At 31.9% G+C, this 22,884-nt stretch overlaps 1 protein-coding gene across 1 annotated transcript; it reads right to left on the bottom strand.

Moving 5' to 3' along the window:
* Positions 1–455: 455 nt before the first annotated feature.
* LOC127720047 (uncharacterized) lies at positions 456–22,269 on the bottom strand. The gene is made up of 2 exons (XM_052226453.1): positions 21,837–22,269; positions 456–2,074 (listed from the first exon to the last, which is right to left on the bottom strand). Exons 1-2 carry the CDS (start codon positions 21,999–22,001, stop codon positions 659–661), a joined length of 1,581 nt encoding a protein of 526 aa, XP_052082413.1. The 5' UTR covers positions 22,002–22,269; the 3' UTR covers positions 456–658.
* Positions 22,270–22,884: the final 615 nt, after the last annotated feature.

Here is a 22,884-nt window from a genome sequence, read left to right as displayed (position 1 = left end):
GTGTTGATGACATTGTTTGACCTCTAAAATCATTACAGAATAAAGCATGTCTTACTCAATGAGAATAAAAACATAACAGTTTTCTAGGTTTTTCGATGCAAGAATATAGTTATTGTTTCCACAGACCAATCAAGAATATGTTAGAAAAAAATAAGGATGAATATCTAAAGACCTGTTTTTGCAACATGACACTGATACGGTATTAACACTCTTCACAATAATATGTAAGCTGTATAAGTTGTTGTTAATTTGAGTATCAAATAAATGCTGAAAAAATATAAAGGACATGATAAAATATGCCATTGCAGATTTATGAAGATATTACAGATGATGTCAGAGTCTATCTCTGTTTGATAAACTAAATTTGGATTGTTTTCAGCCTAGTTTGATAGACAAAGATCAAGTTACAGCCGATGGTGTTATTTTTGGTTCAGCCAATTATTGTACACTGTATATAGATGCTTTTTGAACTTTTCTTTTAATGGTATATTGATTTCAATGTACAAATTTAACTTGAATTAAACAGTAACATTTGGTTTTTATTGGCATATTTAGCCTTTGGAACTCCCTATTTTCTATAATAAAGGCATTTGGTTTTAGAAATAGCAATGATGTTCATTGTCTCGACAGCCACATTAAATGAAATAACGGAAGATGGTCATGAAGGCAAATATCGTAAAGATTCATCCTCATCTTCGTCATAATATGACGACATGGAAGCAAAACCGGAAGTTCTTCCTGTAAGATCGGTGGATGCTGAATGAAGGAAGTCACGTGTTTCGCCATTACCTGGCAAAAGTTTACAACTCAGTTCTTCAATTTGACTGATGAAAGCTACCATTTTTCTACAACTGTCTATCTTGTGATCATAGTAATGATACGCCAGGATTGACCACGGAAGCAGAGTTGATATCACAGCTTGTTTCAAAGAAAAGGAGCAAGATGCAATCACTTTTTCTAATAGAGCTAGGTACGAATTCAAAATCCTTGATATTGGTATGTCAACATACTTTAAACTGACCATTATGCATTGATCATCACACATGTGAATTGTTTTGAACAATTGTAAAAGTTCAGCTAAGTCTTGGTCATTGTGACATTTTGCAATAAATGGATAGAGTTCAACTAGAAGATCTAGTAATCTCTTACACAATATAGGCGCAGATGCCGTGAAGATTTCTTCTAGGGGTGCTTCACATGCCACTAAATTCACGGTACTTTTTATATTCTCGTGTAATCTTTCATACACAAGCCACGGTACTTTAGACTGAAGAGCCCATACAAACATTCCTGCCATCGCTCTGTCCCAGTTTGCTCCAAGGTAACCAGTATGAAGACGGCCAAAATCTCGGCTATCAAAATTAATAAACTCCTCGGGTTTTTTAAAAGGAATATGCGATGTAGTTGACAGTTGGCAGAGCGGCCACGGATCTTCCTCTAGCATGAACTCAACAATGTGATCCACTACTTTTCCCTGGAAATTTCGACATGTTTTCAGGAAAAAGTAAGATTCAGTAATTCCTTCTAATGTTTCATTCTTTCTCACATAAATAGGACCTCCAGGTTTGTGAACGTCGTATAGAGGTAGATTGTTGTATTTATTTTTAGTCAGAAGAAATCTGGAGACAGATTTGTGTTCTGATTGGTAGTCCATAACTTCAAGATAATACATATTTAACTGACTAAGCAAATTTTCTTTCTCAGATTTTGGAAATGAAAAGGAGAATTTTACGTTTCCAATTCTGGATTCATCTGTCAGTCCAATGTTTTCGGATTTGTCGGGTTTGTACCATAAACCCCGAATTCTAGGAAAGTCTCGAAGTACTGAGTAATCTTGTGTAGGCAAAATAGTAGTTGACTGATGAGCAATAATTTTGATCGCATCATCAAAGGGCATAACACTGCTGACACAGTCAAATTTTGTATAATAAACTTGGAGTATATTTGGCCAGTGTTCCTCTAAGATTGTCTCCGGAATTAGACAATACTGTGTTGTGGTAATTGCTGGACGCCACAATGTTAGTGTCTCATCTTCAAGCAAGATGTCTGTTATCTTCTCTGGATAATTGAACCGCTGAAAAAATACAATAAAACGTGGTAAGGAAATCATGCAAGATATGAATTATATCGTTTTTCGTTTTTCTTTACACTCACACGATGAGAATTTTCTATGTACTAGAATACTATAGCAAATGTGAGGATAAAAGTTTGAGAAAGCAAATATAAAATGTTTGATATTTGGAACATGCATTCAAAAAAGGACATGCATGTGTCTTTTATCTACTACTATTATCAGTTAACAATTTGGATATATATTTGAGCTTTTACCAATAAAAATTAGTTACAAAAATTTTCTCCGATGTTAAGCTATTCGTAAAATAAACCGGAATCTAACTTACGTAATTGGACGATGTTTTTGAGTTTAAGAAAATTTAGTATGCATTTAGAAGTCGCTGAACTGCATCTGAATATCGATAAATTATACAAAGCATTTACAATTTCAGAGAGAGTCAAATAAAAAGGGGGAGGATCCTGGAATTGCTAAATTAGAAAACTTATTCAATATGAAGATAAGAAGATGTGGCATGATTGCCAATGAGACAACTCTCCACAAGAAACCAAATGACACAGGAATTAACAACTATAGGTCACCGTACGGCCTTCAACAATGAGTAAAACCCATACCGCCTTTTTTAAGTTTGTAGTAGAACGCTTCGAACTCACAAACTCAGTGTTAACAGGCTAGTGATTCAGTAGATGAACTATTTAGACCACTCGGCCACCGTGACCCAGCAGCAATTGAAGTTGCATTACTAAAAAATATGAAATTGAAATACTATTAATCTGGATCGATTTAAAACCACGAACTGCTACAAGTTGTTTGTTCCAAATATTTATTAGTTTAAAAGGATTTTATGAATTGCATTATTGCTTGGTTATTTAGTAACCAAGTATTAAAATTGTTAGATAATATGTGTCTTTACGTGGGTACTTCTAAATCAAATTTCAATAGACAGATTTAAAAGTCATAAATGTTCAATATTATCTGTTACAAAAACTTCCTTGATACTTGAAAACGGTAAGATTAATCCGAATCAAAAGAAAAATGTTCAATAAATACAACCCACAAATATTCACACTCAAACACAGATTTTTTTTTCTGTTGAACACTTTTCTTCAATCATTCAAACATCAGTCAAGACGACATAGACTGAAAGTCAAGTACGACAGATTCATTAACATAGTTTTACTTAAAACAAAGCTTTCTTTCCTTGTTTAAGGAGAATTGTATCAAACTGCATATGTGAATAATTATACTTAATGAAACTATTAATTTCATTTAGGTGAAGTACGAGTAAGCGTGGTACTTCTTTCAAGACCAAGTGATGAATCAGAATAATGCGCTTCATACACAGGCGCTGATATTCCGGTGAGTCGGCGTTAAAGCCACAACACTTCTTATACATGTTCCGGACCATATGAGTATTTGGACCATACGCGTATGGTCCGACCATATGAGTATTATACTCGTTTGGTTATTAACGGGCCGGACCATATGAGTATTTAGACCATATAGGTATTTTTCGAATAATTCTTACTTCCTTTACAGGAAAGCACAGCTCATTCTCTGAACCAAAAACGGCACAAGTTACTATCTGAATTCCTTTATATTTTACATATTGTCTGAGTCTTGCACTCGCTTTAGTCAACTTAAATCGCCTTTATAATTTCGATATTTGTCCGTAAGTGAAACCACATGCGTTTGGGGGCATGAACCTTTTGTTCTGTTTTATTAGTGTTTAAAACATTATTTCAGAAACAAAATTTCTTCTTATTTCTGTTTATTTTCATTTAATTGATGAGTTCTTACTCCTTTTCATACGATCTTGTGTCATTGTAAGATCGTATGACTAGGTGTAAGAATACATTAAATAACTAAAAAAAATAGGAAATATTTAAGAAATTTTAATTTAATAAAAAACTAATTTAAACAACAAAAGAAATTAAAAAAAAAAAGAAATAGGGTTCAATGACCAAAGTTTCTGTGAGTTAAGCAATTGACTTGTTGTTTAACAGTTCATTAAGATATTTCTTGAAGTTATTTTCCAAAGTCGACATCTTGCGTTTCGTAAGGACTAATCGATAATGACTGTGTAAAAATTATCTTACTGTAATTCTTGGCGTTAAACATAGTTTTACTAAAAACAAATATTTTTATTAGTTATTTTTAAAATATGTTCTTGCACTACGATCTTACAATGACATAAGATCGCATGAAAAAGAACAAGAACTCATCAATTAAATGAAAATAAGCAGAAATAAGAAGAATAACTAAATTATTTTAGGTGCATGCCCCCATATACTATTTTTTAGTTAATTAAGTCAAAATTTCATTTTTAGAAACTTATAATTTATGTGACACCTTTTCAACGATCACCATGTTAACTACCTGGACCATACGCGTATGGTCGGACCATATGAGTATATACGCAGATGGTCATGACCATACGCATATGGTCCGGAACATACACATTAAAGAAATAAGGAAATGTGGAACAAACCAACAAGACAACTATCCACTAAAGAGTGAAAATACAAACGTCTAAACCGATAACGACACATACGGTAGAGTAATCAACAAACGGTTCTAGTCAGAAGGACTTGTACAAGTATTTTCAGTAAGGGATTCAGTTCAACATGGGACAGTGTTGTATCAATAAACAAAGCATCAAACCAAAAAAGGATCGCTAGAAAGTATGTTAACCCATCAGGTCTGAACCTGGTGGCTGTCGTTGGTTGTTGTCTGTCGTGTTTAAAAAAAATTCTTTTGTCTTAAATCTGGCCGTTGGTTTTCTCGTTTAAGTTTCACATTTTTCATGTCGGGGGCCGTATATAGCTGACTATACGGTATGGGTTTTAGTCATTGTTGAAGGTCGTACGGTGACCTATAGTTGCTTGCATCCACGTCAATTGGACTCTGGTGGATAGTTGTCTCATTTTGGCAATCATAACATATCTTCTTATTTTTAAACAGACATACCAATACCAGATAGAAATAATAAGATCTATTATATTACCAATCTTAGCGACGCATTATCAAAGTTACTGAAAGCCAGCAGTAAAATAAACACTGGTAAAACCGACCCAGGGGTGTGTAGTGATTTGTATGCTTTTGTTCCGTTAAGACTTTGTGATGAAGAACAGCAATACATTATACAAAAGTAATTACTGGCTTTGGTTTTTATAAAAAAAAATACATGTTTGGGTAATGCCTCGTGAATTCTAAAAATACAAGAAGAGCGTGTCTTCTTGCACTGTTGATAATGTGGATGTGTATATAAAATCAACTCTATAAAGTGCCTGCGTATAGTCGGTATAATTTATTACCAACAAGTTAAATATACTATATATATATGTTTTTAGTATTTATTGTTATATAAGTACCTGTGTTTTCAGTATTTATTGTTATATAAGTACCTGTGTTTTCAGTATTTATTGTTATATAAGTACCTGTGTTTTCAGTATTTATTGTTATATAAGTACCTGTGTTTTCAGTATTTATTGTTATATAAGTACCTGTGTTTTCCTTGTCAATTATATCAGTGTTATAAGTTAAGAGCTTTTCCTGTACTAAATTATATTGTACGTCGTATGAACTTTTTTAGTCCACTTATAGAGCTTAAAATAGTTGACCTCTAGATGTCTTGATTTTTTTCACTTTGTAATTGTCTTATTGACATATCTATGCATTACATACCCCTTTCCCCGTGTCAATTTCCTTTTAACAAACGACCTTTTAAAGTTTATACTTTGGTTTTAATATTATTTAAGTATAGCCACGCAAAAAAATAACTATTAAACTATTAAAGTTTCTTTTACAAGAAAATAAAACAACACAGTAGTTACCGTTTTAATGTATTAAGTTACATATTTATTGTTGTTTTGAATATGTTATCTTAGTAGATAAAAGAACTGTCATATTTTCACGTCACTATGCTATGTGCTTGTTTTGCTTTCATCTTTTTCAATCATGAAAATATATTACTTTACCAAAAGTCATAAATCACAGGATAAAAAGTTGTAAAAGCATGTTATATGCGTGTTTATCAATAGCCTAAAAACAAACTTATATAGCAAATCAAATAAACGGGCACCACTGATGAACCAGAAATCTATGATATCTAATCTTCCTTCCGTTGCGTTAAAGTGTTATCCATTTTTTATACCTTTTTTGGGAGTGTGACTGCTACCCTTTATGTTGAGCAGTTAACAAATATTTATTCACCAAATCAAATCTTGATGATATATATACAGTCCGACAAAAGTTAAGCACCACCTATTTTTATTGCATCGGAATTTTTTTCATTTAAAAAAATCAGTCATTCCTCGAAAAAGAGAAAACATTCATGTAGCAATTTTGCTAACATATACCACAAACAAACCATAACTTAAGTTTGGTTACTTATGCAGGTTCTATGCATTTGAATTTTGCGTTCATAGAAAAAGTGCAAATTACACAAATCAGAAACGGAATTTAAGTTTCACTGTGATTTTATTTTTTTACAACAATTAATCACCCAATATCATTAAAATTCTCTACAAATAATCTTTGGTATGTTCGGCAAATTTAATGTCAATATTTGAGTCAATAGGATGTGTAACCACCTCTCTTCCGGTACAGTTCTATAACACGGCGTCTCATACTCTGTACAAGCCTTCTGAACTTTAGTTGAGGAAATCTATTCCATTCATCAACAATTGCCACTCTTAAATCGCCAAGATTTGGCAAAGGTGGATCTCTGCGATTGAGATTTTTGCCAATGGCATCCCAGACATGTTCGGTAGGGTTCATGTCTGGAGACATGGAAGGCCAAAAGATAGTGTCAATGGCTTCTTGCTCTTTGAACTCGGTAACAATCCTTGCCCTGTGTGGTCTAGCTTTGTCGTCCATGTACAAGGGTCTTGACGCAAGTGGGTGATTATCAAAATGAGGGACTACAATGTTTCTAAGCACCAAATCCCTGTATGTCTGTCCGTTCATGTTACCCTGCAGAATATGCATACCCAGCTACAACGGTATGAGAAGCAACCCCATACTGTAACACCACCAGCACCGAATGCAGTCGTTGTGCAAATGTTGTCTTGGTCATGGGCAGTTTTATTTTCCCGCCAAACTCGTATTCTACCGTCTACTGGTCGTAACAGAAACCGACTCTCATCTGACCAATGATTTTTTTGCCAGCTACTCATGTTCCAGCGTCGATGGTCATGAGCCCATTGAAACCTGATTATACGGTGCCTGGCTGTTATGGCAGGCCTCTTGACAACACGACGTGCTCTTACGTTGCCTCTATGAAGTCGACGGACCAATGTTCGAACACTAACACGACCACCTGGAGGCCAGTGGTGTCTAAGCTGCGGGGCAGGAGTAATTGGGTTGGCTTTAGCACGACGAATAAGCAGTCTGTCATCTCGAAGGGTAGTTAAATGGGGTCTTCCGGACCTTGGTCTATCATTTATAGTTTCTGTGTCAACATGACGTTGTAAAAGTCTGACAATGACGGTATGATTAACATTGAAATGGTTACCTATGCTCCTAGTGCACCTACCGGCATTTGACATGCCAATTGCTTGCCAACGTTCAGCCGCAGATAACTTATACCTTGCCATATTACACAATGACTTGATGAAGGTCAAATTTCACCTGTAAGCGGGACAGTAGGTCGATGATTTAAAGGTATCGAAACAGTGTATTTGTAAAAGTGCAGATGACCTTTAATAAAAAGTTGCTTGACGGGTTTATCGGAGTTCAATCTTTTTGGTCGTAATGCATTTTCTTAGTGTATGTTAAAGGCAATTCATAACACCAAACATTAATATTCTTTTCGCAATAGTTAAAAAAATATTGCCAGTTATATTTAGGTGGTGCTTAACTTTTGGCGGACTGTATATGATAATACATTATAAACAATTGGATCCAGAAACATGCAACATTGCTTATTTTAATCTGTCTCCAAAAAAATGATGACATACAACATAACGTATACTTGGAGCATGCTCTGTCAATTTGAATAAAGTGAGAATAGAAAATACAAAATAAAATTGATTATATTGTAATTTGAGAAGAAAACAAAAGAAAAAAACAAGTGAATGAAATGAACTAAATGAAATGCAAGGAAAACATATAATTGAAGCTTTCACATTATGGTGTGAACCTGTTACTCTTCAATATATATTTCTGTACCAATACAAACAGATTAACATAATTTAGAAGTATTGAACGTATATATTAGATACAAGCTTACTGCATGAAACTTGTATGTAAACCGTTTACAGATAAATATAAGTTGGTAGTCTCAAAAGTGTAGAAGAGTACCTCAGCTTTTTACAATTTCAGAAGGCTGTAAGGATAGTTGAATTCAAAAAGTCGCTTCTTACCATTACGTCTATTTCCTAAAACCCCTTATATAAGTTTTTGCAGTTAAACAATACAATGCATATGATAAAGAATATTTTCCCGTTTCATTTACCCTTAAAAAAACTATAACTATTTGTTATACAACGTTAACGTATTTCATGTTATCTTAAAATGGACGAAAAATGCGTCAAACCCCTCTGATTTTGTTGTTCAAATATACTAACACTTCGTTCCTAGTGACTGCAATGTGGTCAAGTAGGAAAATTACGTTGTTTTTTTTTTAATTAAATTATTGATTGATTGGTCGGTAAATATTGAGATGAAGAACAGCAATAAATAAAAGCGATGGCCCTTTACTTTTGTGTTGTCAAGTGTGTGTAGTGACTCGGTGTCATGAATTACAAACCATCTTTTCTTTTTTAATTATAAATTTAAAAAAAAAAATAAAAAATAAAAAAAAATAAAAAATATAAATTCATTATGTTATTGTTATGTTGTTGTCCATCACACTATTGAAAAACTAATTGCAATGTGTTATGGGAATATCAATTTTCTGCAATTATTCCTGTTTATTTGCTTATTGATAAGGAAGAATAAAAGGCTACATCAATGCGACATCAACCTAAGGGTCTACGAATATATCTATATCGACAAGAAGCTGAGCAAGTTTAAGCCAAATTTAAACTAACCCTTTGAAAAGACCCTACTCAGACTTTTTATATACATACTATATAGAACAACATATCATAAATTTCATTTATAAAACATTCTATTAGGTACGTATGAGATATTTGATGTTGTGTATTTTTACCTAATAAAATCATCATATGTATGTAAACGTTATTAAATTGTCTTTTCTGTTATTCGATAAGTAGTTTTCAAGTATATTGATATTTAATCTATTTCTTTCGTCTGTATTCAGGCTGAATAAATATATCAGTCGCAAAGTGCATTTGACAAGACAGCGGATTTTAGAAGAATCGTAATTTTTCAGATTTAAAATTTCTATATTATTATATTTCGAAAACAAGACAATACCTGACAAGAATACAGAGCCAAATCAGCTAAGTAATAGCATCACATGTACATTGCACACAATTAATTTACTTTCTTATGAAGTTCATCAAAATAACTTTGGGTTTGGCCTTTTTCTCGCTTGTTTGATAAAATTGATTAGAAATAAAAGAAGAATGTGTCTGAGGATACGAATGCCCTCGCTCAATCTTGCTTTTAATATATGAAATTACTTTTGGGACGTACGGTCAAGGGTAACACTTAATGCCTAGCGGTGGGGGCATTATAACGAAGCAAACACAGTTTTCCCCAACTTAATAGTTTCGCGAGGTGGGGAAAGGGGTGTGGTAAATTTTCAAACATATCAACCATATTTGTTAGTTAGGCCTTGTCTTGAGGTTATACAAAATTCTTATTTTAATGTAAAGTTGAACACAAACACTACTTGAATGGTACTCATGTATATTTATTTAATTTTTATATTTTATCTTTTAAACTATAGCAATGCAATTCGTGTATAAACTTTAAAATCGAAATGTGTTAGATAAAGCCATTTTTTTTCTTATTTATGTTTTATGAAAAAACGGAACTGTGGGCCATAGATCAATGAGATAGTAAAAATCAACGCAACAAACCAAAAATACATCTTTTATGTCTATTTAATTCCACTTTTTAACATTCTAAAGGAAGATAATTCGAATGTAAATATTTTCAGTTTTGATTTTGTTAGATTCTCACTATGTCCCCCTGCAGAGTAAATCCATTTTCAATATAACTGTCAATGATATGACATCTTTTTATTGATAAAACCGTGTACTTATGACTTAAACCTTGCAACTTTAATCAACCATTAATTCTTTACAAGGATTTCTTTTCATAAATGTAAAGCTCGGTCCATATACATTTTGTCCTTCATTTAATTAGATACAAAAATATTGACAAATTCCAATTTTATTCATGTATAGAATGTCAAAATGGTAAAGAAAGCAAGCCAAACTGAAATCGAAACCCTGGATAAACCAGTTTTGTTCAATATCGAAAAAAAAATCTTTCATTTAGACTATTATGCTCTCCGATACAAGGATTTACTGAATAGACATACCAGAACACAGTTTTCAGCATTGATTCTGTTTTTAAAATTGGAGACTGTTCACATTGCTTTATGGTCATAATGGAGTTGAATGATCAATGATAGACTTGTTCAGTTTTTCCCGCTGTAGTTGTGTCCCAGTCCAGTCGAGTTTAAGTCAAGAGTTTAGGGTAGTTTACTTCTATGCTTAGTAAACAAATTTATTTCGGGTTATAAAGTGCCTTTGAGGACAATTGTGATACAGTTCTGCATATTTTACATACTAATGTAAAATTGTTTAACATTATGATCCTTATATGAAAACATGTTCATTTGAAATTGGTCAAACCTCTTTCAAAACAGCTGACAAATCTCAATTTTGCATTAGTTTCGAGCAACCGTAAAAGAATGTTTACATGGGTCGGTATGAACATTTGCGCATCATCTTCTGACATGAACAGCTGAGCACCTTCTTACGATATGAACATCATCATGTGCGCATCGTCTAACGATATGGCCATTTGCGCACTGTCTTACGACATGAACATTTTCGCACCGTCTACGATATCAACATTTTCGCACCGTCTTACGATATCAACATTTGCTCATTATCTTACGATATCAACATTTGAGCACCGTCTTACGATATCAACATTTGCTCATCATCTTACGATATCTACTTTTGTTCACCGTCTTACGAAATCATCATTTGCGCGCCTTTTTGGTGTTATGATCAGGGAATTGGTAAATGTGACCAGGTATTTCTATTTTTTCCAACTGAGGGCAATAAAAATGCACAACTTATGTACATTTTCTATCCTTGTGTGTGTCTGTCATTTAGTGCATGTATTTCTTTCAGGTTAATATGTCAGTTTTAATGTCGATACGGTTCGTTATTCGGCACGTGTCGTTCTAAATGTTTCATTTAATTTCTTAACCCCATTATCTAGGATTCTTTAATTAAAACATAACTGTTCGGTTACTTATAATACTGTTTTGGCAAAGGTTGATATATTAAAAAAAGCAATTTTCAACATCTTGTCTCCGATCTTTTTAATTTATTATTATATGACATGGGAACATGTGTGGTTTTCTTACAAAACATTGGCAACATTGGTTTTATTCGTATGTCTCACATCTATTGTCCTAAATGTGTACTTCAGTGTCGTGTTAATAATCAAAAGAGATACCCTATTTGAAGGGAAAAGTAATGTAAAAAAAACCCAAGAAATTCGAGTTTTTGTATTAAACATAAAAAGAGGTAATGCTTTTTTTTTTATTGAAATGCACATGTGTATTTGGAATATGTATTTTACTTCTTTTAAATGAAACAACACAGCATGAAGCCCTTTCACAAAACTTTTAAATTTTTTTCAATAGCATCAAATAACATTTTTAATTTTATGAAGATGACAAAATATTTCAATAACTGAAGATACCCCTCTAGAGATAGATAGACATTTGTATTGTGGGTCTAATCCCTCTCCAATAGAGTAACGCCTTCTGTAGATAAATACTAAGGACTTTACTTCATAGATTAAATCAAGCTTACCTTCTTTCAAAAATGGTAGTTTGAATATGGGAAGTTAGTACCAAGCGAATTTACTGTTGATTAGACAAAACGAAAAGTTGTAGGCATAAACTTAAAGGTTGTAGAAATAAACCTTTTCATTCTCTTGTTTGATGGGTCTTCTTTATTATTTACAGTTACTATAAAAGAAGAAAAAATAATGTTTTTCTTTTTATCAATAAATTAAAGTTATTATATTAGCGCATGCACATCATTATTCGTTCTAAGAGGCATAGCTTGTAGGTTTGTTGTACAGTCAAAACTCCCAGCACTTCGTCTCAGCATAGCTCAGTTATCTAGTTGGCACTCCTCTTATTTGATTAAAATAAGGAACATCTACTTCAACTTAAAGTCTTAAGTTCAATGTGTTATATATACTTGAATGGCTAAATTATTCTATAAAACACGTGTACTTCAACTTTCTTGTTAACGAAAATCCTTTATCTTATGAAAATCCCAAGAAATGTACTGCTATTGAATTATTGTCATCCCGTACTTAAATTCGCCGATAGCTTTTGCATATGCAATGACCAAATCCTTTAACAACTGTTATGACAAAGTTTAATTAACATATGGAAACGCATGGAAAATATGTAAAAAAAAACATCGCTCTATCATAATAATCATCTCACTTGTTTTTCACGTGCTCCTTGATTCTTTGTTGATTGTTTATTAAGGTCACGATCGGTAAACTTCGACAGTAAAACCCGAAAGTTAATTAGCAGTGGATGTTTTCGATCAACAATCACTGAATGAAATATTTTTTTGTGAATTATACGTTATTGATTCGTAATAAATGTTTAAAAAATCGTGCATAGAGGACTGAGTGTAGTATATATTTTTAAAATTTAATCAAATATTGTTAGCTAGAAAAATATACAGAGTCGAAATTCCAAGTTACATTACTATATATATATATACATTGTGTATGCTAATTAAATCACATTGTACCGATCGATTTAAAATCTTGAGAACTGTTTAAAGGTTATCTATTGTTCATCTTTTAGATTTTTAAAACTGATTCATTTCAAAGCATAATTAACATTTTTGTGACATTGGCAGTTTAAATTGCTTCTTTAATCGACCGAAATTTAACAAGGCGTCATCTATCAACACCAATTTTATAAGATTTTGGTTAAATGTGATTCGATATATACATATATTCTCATTATGTGATATGAAGTATACTTCAACACACAACAAAAAGTCATTTGTAGGTCACATTTGGATGTGTCTATCCCAAGTCGGGAATCTCGATTTTAGTTTTGTCATGCAGAGAATTTTGTTTGAATCTTCACATTTTTTCCAAATTTAAAGCTTGCCACGCTGTATATAGTGTAGACACATGTCTATTTTGAAGATTGTATGTGTCTCTTTTTGTCGTTCTGTTACTGCCTCATTGATGTTTACCCTACACCTCTCTTTATGTTGGACCTTCTTCAACTTTTTTTAACCTCCATCATCGAATTGGAGCATAATTCAATGGAAGAAAAAAATATAGTCATCAGTTTCGGCGTCTTTCATCTTGAGGTGCTGGTAACTTAAGTTACGCGCATCCGTTTCCCCCAATTCTTTTTATGTTCTTGGAATATTAGCGTGTAGGATTCAGTCAGAATTCTTGAAAGCTCTGTTTTAAATATTGATTTACATAAAATACATTTAATCATGGTGGTAATTATGTAACTTAAATGAAAATTGTAATATAAGAAATAAAACCACCGCATACGTGTCATATGTGCTCTTTTACGCATATGTTATTCCATTTATTCATTCTTAATTACTTCAATTAATCCGTGAAAACCAAAACAGACTGTGACAACCAACAACCCCAAAACACCGCCTTTCATTCATTCATTTGATAATTTGAAAAAAAAAACCTTTGCATGCATGATTATAATCAAATTGTTTTTTAATATAGATCAGCTATACTACTCGTCATTTGTTCAGGTTTTTTCATTTTTTGTATTTTAAGAGACAAAATGTGAAATCATACAAATCAGTCTATAACTTTTATTTTCAAATTGTTAAATTCATACAATTATATTAAACTTTTGATAGTCGATACTTGCCAATAACTTAAGCAAAGTAGGTGTGAATATACGATTACAATACTAAACCATTTGCTAAACGAAGCACGTTTACCCGCCATTAAATTTCATATTTTACTACAAATAAGGGTTATAAATGTTGCCTCGTAGGAAAATATCTATTTTTTATTTGTTAATTTTTATTAATTTAGGTTTCAATAACAGAGCGTATTCGGATCAGTATTTCTTGTTTTTTGATCCATTTCCAATTCGTTACAACAATTTGTTGACACTTGTATTGTTTTAAACCAATATATCACAAATTGAGCTCACGAACATTTTATTCCTTGTAACATATTCAATGTACCTTTCTCATGCCTGGTGGACCTTAAAGGTCATTGGATATTATCTTTGAAATGAGAGGGGTTGTAGTTGAAAAAAAGAATAACAAAATACCGAACTCCAAGAAATGAGAGGGATTGTAATTGAAAAAAAAGTATAACAAAATACCGAATTCCTAGAAATGAGAGGTGTTGTAATTGAAAAAAAAGTGTAACAAAATACCGAATACCTAGAAATGAGAGGTGTTGTAATTGAAAAAAAAGTATAACAAAATATCGAATTCCTAGAAATGAGAGGTGTTGTAATTGAAAAAAAAGTGTAACAAAATACCGAATACCTAGAAATGAGAGGTGTTGTAATTGAAAAAAAAAGTATAACAAAATATCGAATTCCTAGAAATGAGAGGGGTTGTCTCTTTAATATGAGAGGTGTTTTCTTTAGGGGGTTGTTTATTTGATTGTTTACTTGAATAAGGACGACGCATCTTGGTTGATAGTTGTCTCATTTTTACATGTAATCATAGCACCCTGCTCGCTTATGCTCAAACATTTTAAATATGTTTATACCAAATTAGAATCCAATAGATACGTTGCATAATTTTATAAAAAGGTAAAGATAAATCTTATTGTTGGATGGCTGGTCAATTTGAGATCATTGACATCAATAGGTAACTGACCACCATATGATAACTGGATTGGTGTCAAGTATTTCAGAATTGCTTCAAAGGTGCTTCATTTCAGAAGTAAATAGAGATATGTAGCTTAAGTGCTATTTACCTATAGATAATGTACTGTTGTAGTGTTTATCAAGCAATACTGAAATTTATATTGAAACAATATAATAATTGAAAGGAAAACCTGGTGCGAAATAATAAAAACCACTGTGAGTTCTGTTTACTTTGTGACGCAAAGACTTGGGGAAATAATAAAAATTATCAAAACAATATATTTGTTTGAAACATATTTTGATATGAAAGGGAATTAAAGAAGATGTCATATTTGCCCTTTTGGTCCCAATGCTTTAACCTTGAACACTGTAGAAAATTAAAGTACCAAACATAAACACAATCTTGTAAACTCCCCAAATGTCCATTTAACCCCCAAATGCTGCCTTTTTCAGTAGAAAGAGCAATGGACAACCACAAAGATATGTTTTAAATAAAAATAATACTGAGTGTTGTATCTTAAAATCTTTTGGTAGTTGATTATGCGCTGTTATGTATTTCTATATGAATATCTTTTAGCTCTTATTCTGATTCTTGGCATTTAAGGATACATTTTTTCATAGATATCTAGAAACATAGTTAAAGCTTACGGATTTCAACATTTTACTTTTCATAATGGGATTTCATGTTTGTGTGTTACAAAAGATTATTCAATAAATGTGTGGATCAAAAATGTCCCATTAACACACTTTTGTCTATGTAATTTTCACTGGAATATTTTACAATGAATCTAAATTGCATGAATGAACGAATGAATGAAATATTGACACGACAGGACTGTAGAAATTGTTCTTACAGCCGGACTTCTCTCAGCTAGACAATAAACCTAATAGCGAGATGAATGGATTTTTTCATGTTATGCTCAAGTTAACAGTCTAATTAATGTATTCAAAGAAACAGGCGGAATGCAAAAAAAAAAAAGATAAATGTTTGTAAAAAATTCAGCGAATCCAATTCCAAATTGTTGATATATTATTACCATATCAGTAACTACTTCTTTTGTTTCTATTCACTAAATGATAATCATGTTCGTGACATTAAGGTTTGGTTATCGAGACTTGTTAGGTCACATATTTTAACGGTTTAAACAAAATAAAAAATGCAGGTTGCATGATTTCATCTTTTAAAATATTGGCACTGAAATAGGTTTATGATATCAAATATTTTTTTCTGGTCATGAATATCCTGTAGACTTGTCACCTTTTTTTAAATCATATATAGTTTACGTACTGATGATTTAAATCTATGCAGTAGGCGATGTATGAACAGATTACAAATAATGATATATCATTATTGTCAAATAAAATCTGAATCACGTTTGTTTACAAATAATTGATACATATACTTATGCTTGCTCTCACTTACTTTACCAAGTTTATAAGACCATTTATTTATTTCAACAGGTCAAACATTTATTGATTAATAAAAAAAAACACCATTCGTTAATCCAATGGTTATAACTGATGTAAATTGAATTAGTGGTTGTTGTTAACTTAAAGTCCAGTTGCAATTATTTAATGCATTTTCAGGACGAGAATAAATTAACAATTTATACAATAGGTAGTTCTCCAGGGAAAGGGATTGACACGGATACAGGGCTGTAAATTTGGAAAGCCACTGAAAAATAAGGGCATGATAGACATTTTGCCTTGCAACAGGTCACGTACGGAACCCTCAGTGAGTTTTTGCAAGGGTTCTTTATAATGCAGAAAACGTGGAATTCATCCTTCACGAGGCATCGGATTTAAAGTCCCCATTCCGAACGTACGTGGCTTAGAATGTATGCATCCCGCATAACGAGTGGAAGTACATCACTGCACATGCCAGGACAATGCTGAAATGTTTGTTCTTTTGTTTTGTTGTTTTTCAAAGTTTAAAATCTCACAGCTTCAAAATGTGTTGCGTTCGAAGCGCTCTCTTGTTTGCTACGGGAATGCCGTGACAGAGTGAAAATTTAGGACATCCACCGGAGCAACACATCCAGAATTAAAGATTTGACCCTTTTTAATATCGACTTTGCCCCTAGGAAGTTTTATTTTGTCACCCTTAACACGATAATTTGCTAATTGTATGGGTTCAATAAAGAAAACAATTATGTATTCTACCAGATTTTAAGAGGTATGAAATTACAAATTTGTTACATTGCAGTAGCAGATTTTTAAGTTGCTTATTTGGGAACAATTATCGTCAGAAAACAAATGGTATATGGAGCTTTTCTGCCTTGATAGGAAATTTATAATGGACCATTTAATTACGTTATTGTGTAATACGATGCATTATTAATATCTTATTAGTTTTAATCTCAAATTGATAGCGTTTGCTTGATTTTCTTTCATTATACATTAATCAATATAAAGATTTAAACTGATATAAAATGTCACCAATTCAACAGTCTTTGATAAAGTCCATATTAACATGTGTTAAACGAACATGAATTTTAAAATATTGTTGAAAAGTCTTCTGTTGACAAACATTTCAACCGCATTGATGTTGTTTTTTATTTTATTTAGCAGCATCATTTAACCTGAGACTACTATAACACAGTGTTATAGTAGTCTCAGATTTAACCAACAACTGTGCACTTGACTCTACCTTAGCTAGCTCCCTGTAGTACCGAGCACATGTTTACCCTGTTTTCATTTTGAGGTCATTTATTTCCTTGTCCAAGTTAGTGGTCATCCTGTTGGTAACTGCATTGTGCGGGTTTTTTATATGACATAACATAGATAGACAAAGGAGAAGATTTATGCCCATGTGAAACTTGTTTCACCCTACCATATACTGTGTCTGTATCAAGTCAGGCTATCTAGACCAGGTGTTCTTCGCTGTTGTTTGTCTTTGTATGTTCGGTTTTTTTGCAGGAAACGAATTTTGGTGCTTGGAATGATTGTTGTACTGTCCAATATTTTTGATAAGATATAATTCTAGTTATCCCTTTAGTGTACTATTCATATTGGATTTTCTAAATTTAAAGGATTGACTTTTGTTTTAAATAAATTGCCGTTATCCAAATCATGGACCAAATTCCGAAAACTTGAGACAACGTTAAAACAATGGAAGATATTCCTACTCAATACGCTTTATCTGGCACAGTTATAATACATTACTTGAATGGCTGGCACGCCTGGGAAATCGGTTTTTACGGGTCATTTGGCTAATTTTTTATTGAAATGTAGGTTTCAGTACTAAAATTTTTAACAATTGCATAACAATGTTTAAATCTAAGATAAAACATTAAGATATACTTTAAAACACATTGGAATAATTATCTATCGTTAAGGTCGAATTTCAAGGACATCTATCGCTTATCGGAGCAAATTTAAAATGAATGCCTTCGACTCTGTCTTAAACTGTTTTTTTTTTTAAATTTTGCAAAAAGATGAAGGACAAATAAAGTTATTTTGTAAGAATATTGATAGTAATTGATGGGTTCTTTTTATTACTTTCAGTAATTGTCCAGCTTTTTGGAAAATGTGAAAATGAATATTGTTGTTTCCAACCATATAAAGGAACATGTGAACATGTCTTAAATAAGGAATTCAGTATATTGAACATAATACTGAGTATCGCGATCAAATTTTATCCATATGCAAAAAATGTAATCAATTAATTCCTGACTCGGTATATTCAAATGAATTTCGGAAACTGAAGACGGAGATCAAAGTCTTAAAAGCTTCTTACATCTAATAAATAAAATCTACTAAAATGATTATCAAACGTCTTTTGATTTAATAATTCCTTAGACGGTTTAAGGATATTGCAATGTAAACAAACTATTGACTCTAAATTCGCCTGTCGGAGAAGAGAACAATTTATTGATTGCATGAAAAAAGTATTATTGAGGTATCTGATACGTCTTTTCAGGAAATGTTTAACTTTTAATATTATACAAAAAAACCAAATCTGAAATAACATAGAAGGAAAGCACAAAACTCAGAACATACCAAAAGCGAAGCTATTAAAAATACCGGAAACAAAAATGGGAGCTAATCATTAATGAGTAATAAAGATTCCAGTTGGAGAAGGAGAAACATTCAGGATAATATTTCTCTTTTTATTTTAAATGGTATATACTCCTGGTATCAACAGACCTTTCATGGCGACCAAAAAAAGGTTGAAATATTGAACTCAAAGCACATTATGGTGAGTGCATGGGTAACTTCTGACGAAATGAATTCAGTTTTTGCTATTTGCACGAAGTCGATGTTTTGAATGGCGACTTAATTGTAAAAAGTCACAATGCATGAAGCAACTCTGGTATACTAATTTGTGAAGTAACGTAGTAGTTAATTACAAATTGTTTAAACACTTATTTTCTTGTTAATCATAATCCTTTCTTGCTACCGAAATACACACACGCGAATAAAAAACAACCTTTATAACAAATATGTTTAACCCCGCCACTTTCTGTAAGTGCTTATCCCAAGTCAGGTGCCTGTAATTCTGTGGTTGTCGTTGGTTGGTGTCCGACATATTTGTATTTCGTTTACTGTTTTTAACATAAATCCGACCGTCGGTTTTCTATTTTTAACTGTTTCACTTTTTATCAAGACAGGGCCCTTTATAGCTAAATATAGGGTAAGGGGTTTGCTCATTGTTGAAGAACTTAGTGATACTAGTAGATAATTATATCATTGTCCTTTGTTCTCAGATGGAAAGTTTTCTAGTTGGAAAACATACCACATCTTACTTTTTTATCTATAGTCGTTAATTAAGACGTTGGATTAAGCACACTTTCATCATGTTAATAAAAAATTCTGTCAACTTCATTTATAAAAAATCAAGTCTTGTAAGTTGTAGCATTATAGTAAATTATAAGCATGAGTCTGAATGTGAACTAGATCAACAATGTATTTTGTTAAATGTGTATATACTTGGTCTTTCCAAGTTTTATGTGTAGGCTGATACATATTTTACGTGGATCTTCATAGATACATTTCTGATTTGTTATTCTATACACGAAGAAGGTATACATTAATTCAACTTCCTCCACTCGATTTATATACAATTTGAATTGAAGAGATGCATGCCTTATGGAGGGTAAATGTTTATTGTATCCGCATTTCTCTCATGCTTAAGACATAACAGCTACTCGATATCATTATAAAGTGGGTTCCGTTCTTTCGTTTAGACTGTTTTCACGTGTTTTTGTGACATTAGCATGATAGCATCTAACCTTTATCCTATCTTTTATAAGGATATTATATAACACCTTTGTTGAAATTGGCATGTTTTCAATATTTTCATTTGTACTTATTATCAGATTTGAAGTAAAGATTAGAAAAGACGCATTTGTAATTGAACACTGTGACATATTCATATATTTTATTATTCTTACTTGCATGTTATTAAAACCTAAGATATTTATATTTGTTCTCACCGGTAGCGTATATATTTATATTCTTTCGAAAATCAAAAGGCAAATATGTATACTGTGTAATTAGGTCCCATGAATGGGAACTTCGTGTGATCGCTTGTTTGAAATTAAAATTTTAAATAGACGTTTTAAAGGTTACCTCATTGGGATTCATTTAAATGTAGTAAAATTTACCACTTACTAGAAGATATGAGCTTAAAGTTCAATATTATCGCCATGTAATGTAACAATTCTTATTCATATTTTTTTATAATTTGACATCACCGTGATACGATCCTCCAAGGTTATGCAGATTAACCGTAGAACCATGAATGGCCATACAAAGCTCTGCAGAGTGAGCATGTATACGTTTAACAGCCAAGTGAAAGATTGGTATATTTATCTTGCTTGCTGTTTACTAACACCGGAATACTGCATTGTGGTAGAAGAAGAGAGAAAGTTACCTAGAACGCCATTCCTTAATTATTTCTACGTAAATGAGAAAATGATTTGGAATTTAAACTATTGTTAACCATAAAAGCCTTCATATATTCTTCCACGTAACAATATAGTCTGTTTTTTTCTCTCTCTCTCACTTTTCCAAGTACATGTTTATCCTTTATATGTAAAGTATTTGGTAGATATATACTAGATAAATCTAACATCGGTATGCATTTTACTTTTTCAATTTCAAGTTATCTATATATATATATGTAGGTAATTTTCATACCATTTCTCCCAAAGTTTAGTATATGTTTGCTTTCTTAACTTATGTGCTTTCCCGGAGAAGTATTTATCTTATTAAAAATGCTTCAAACGCAAAACAAAATTATAGTGTATCGCTTTGCCTCTTTTGTTTTGAACCTTTAAGAAGCGTATTATATATTCAAGCGAAAACATGTTACTGCAATTTACATATTAACAATAAAACTCAATTAAAATTTCAGATTTATATCAATTAAATGTAGTGAAATAGATTTCAGTAGAGCGAAACCCACACGTTGTATTGAAAACAAAATATTGTTCTATTCAGTTAACCACATATACCTCTAACAATTGACATTCAGTGTGGTAAAGATAACAAAACCATGAAAATTTACATTAAATATTCTTAATTTACATGAAGGGGAGATGCTAGGCATTGTCATTTATACTTGTTATCAAATAACTATCTTATATCATTTTTAAATCAAGATCGCGTATATTAACTTAAATTGAATTTATAAATCAATTTCATTTGATAGTGCATGCATATATCTAGCATTATTAAATGGTAAAGCAAAAAATAAAATAAAATTAAGGTTTTGAATCTTACCACACGGTGTTTCTCTGCATGTTTTTTAGGCTTTGGTCTATTCTTCATCCAGTAGCTAGTTTCCTTATCCAATATTGTATCCTTTTGGTCGCTGTATCCATTGATCATTCCGTTTGAGTTACAGTCACCGTACCCAGTCATGACTGTGTCAAAGTTGCACTCCATATCATAACTGTCCCCTTATATACATACTACTTAAAAGTCAATTCAACCATCCTGCACTATATATAACCGATTTTAAAGTGTATAACACTCATTGGACCGCATACAACATTTTACGTCCGTGGCTGATAACCGATAATTCATAAATATTAAACCTACATAAAATCGTTCAAATACCTGTGTTAGAATCTACAGAAAAACAAACCACTTTGAATATTGATTGATCTTATACATGACAGGTATGAATTAAAACGACACGTCAAAATTGTCTTTTAATCCGTCATAAGGTCCAAGAACTTTAATATATATAAAGAGAATACCTATATGTGTACTGGAGATAGGTATTGAAATAATTGCTTTAAAATAGGAAAATTAACGTTGTTGGTACAAAAGATTATTTTGGTGTAATATCGTAATGTAAATGTGTTGAATTATTTTTCTTAAGCCTGTGAAAACAAATTGAATACCAGCCCAAAAACTAAATACTCAAAAGGTTAAAAGATCAAAAGTTGATCTTTTTAAAAATAAGTGTGATGTCTTCATAATATAAGCAAAGATTATATGTATATAGAAGATTTTTTTAAGGTTTCATAATATTCAAAACTAAAACGATTTCAACATTTAAAAGACTCTTCATACAATATTGCTGTTCGTGACGTTAGTTAAGTGACGTCTCTATTTTTATGATTACTTGTATCGATATGATGACAATAATTAATACCACAAAATGCCAACAATACGAGGGTCCTTGATGTTTGAAAATGATAAACTTGACCATGTATGTATTATTCAAACCTGAAAATACGAAACCATTAAAAAGATTTGTTGAAGTAATAATATGCTCAATTTTGTCTGCATCTTTTTCTTTTTATTATTTAACTCCTCA

Source organism: Mytilus californianus, unplaced genomic scaffold (assembly GCF_021869535.1).
Source record: "Mytilus californianus isolate M0D057914Y unplaced genomic scaffold, xbMytCali1.0.p SCAF_11, whole genome shotgun sequence".
Classification (NCBI taxonomy): Eukaryota; Metazoa; Mollusca; class Bivalvia; order Mytilida; family Mytilidae; genus Mytilus; species Mytilus californianus.
Note: the sequence above shows the minus strand (reverse complement) of the source record. Positions and strands in the feature narration are given on the sequence as shown.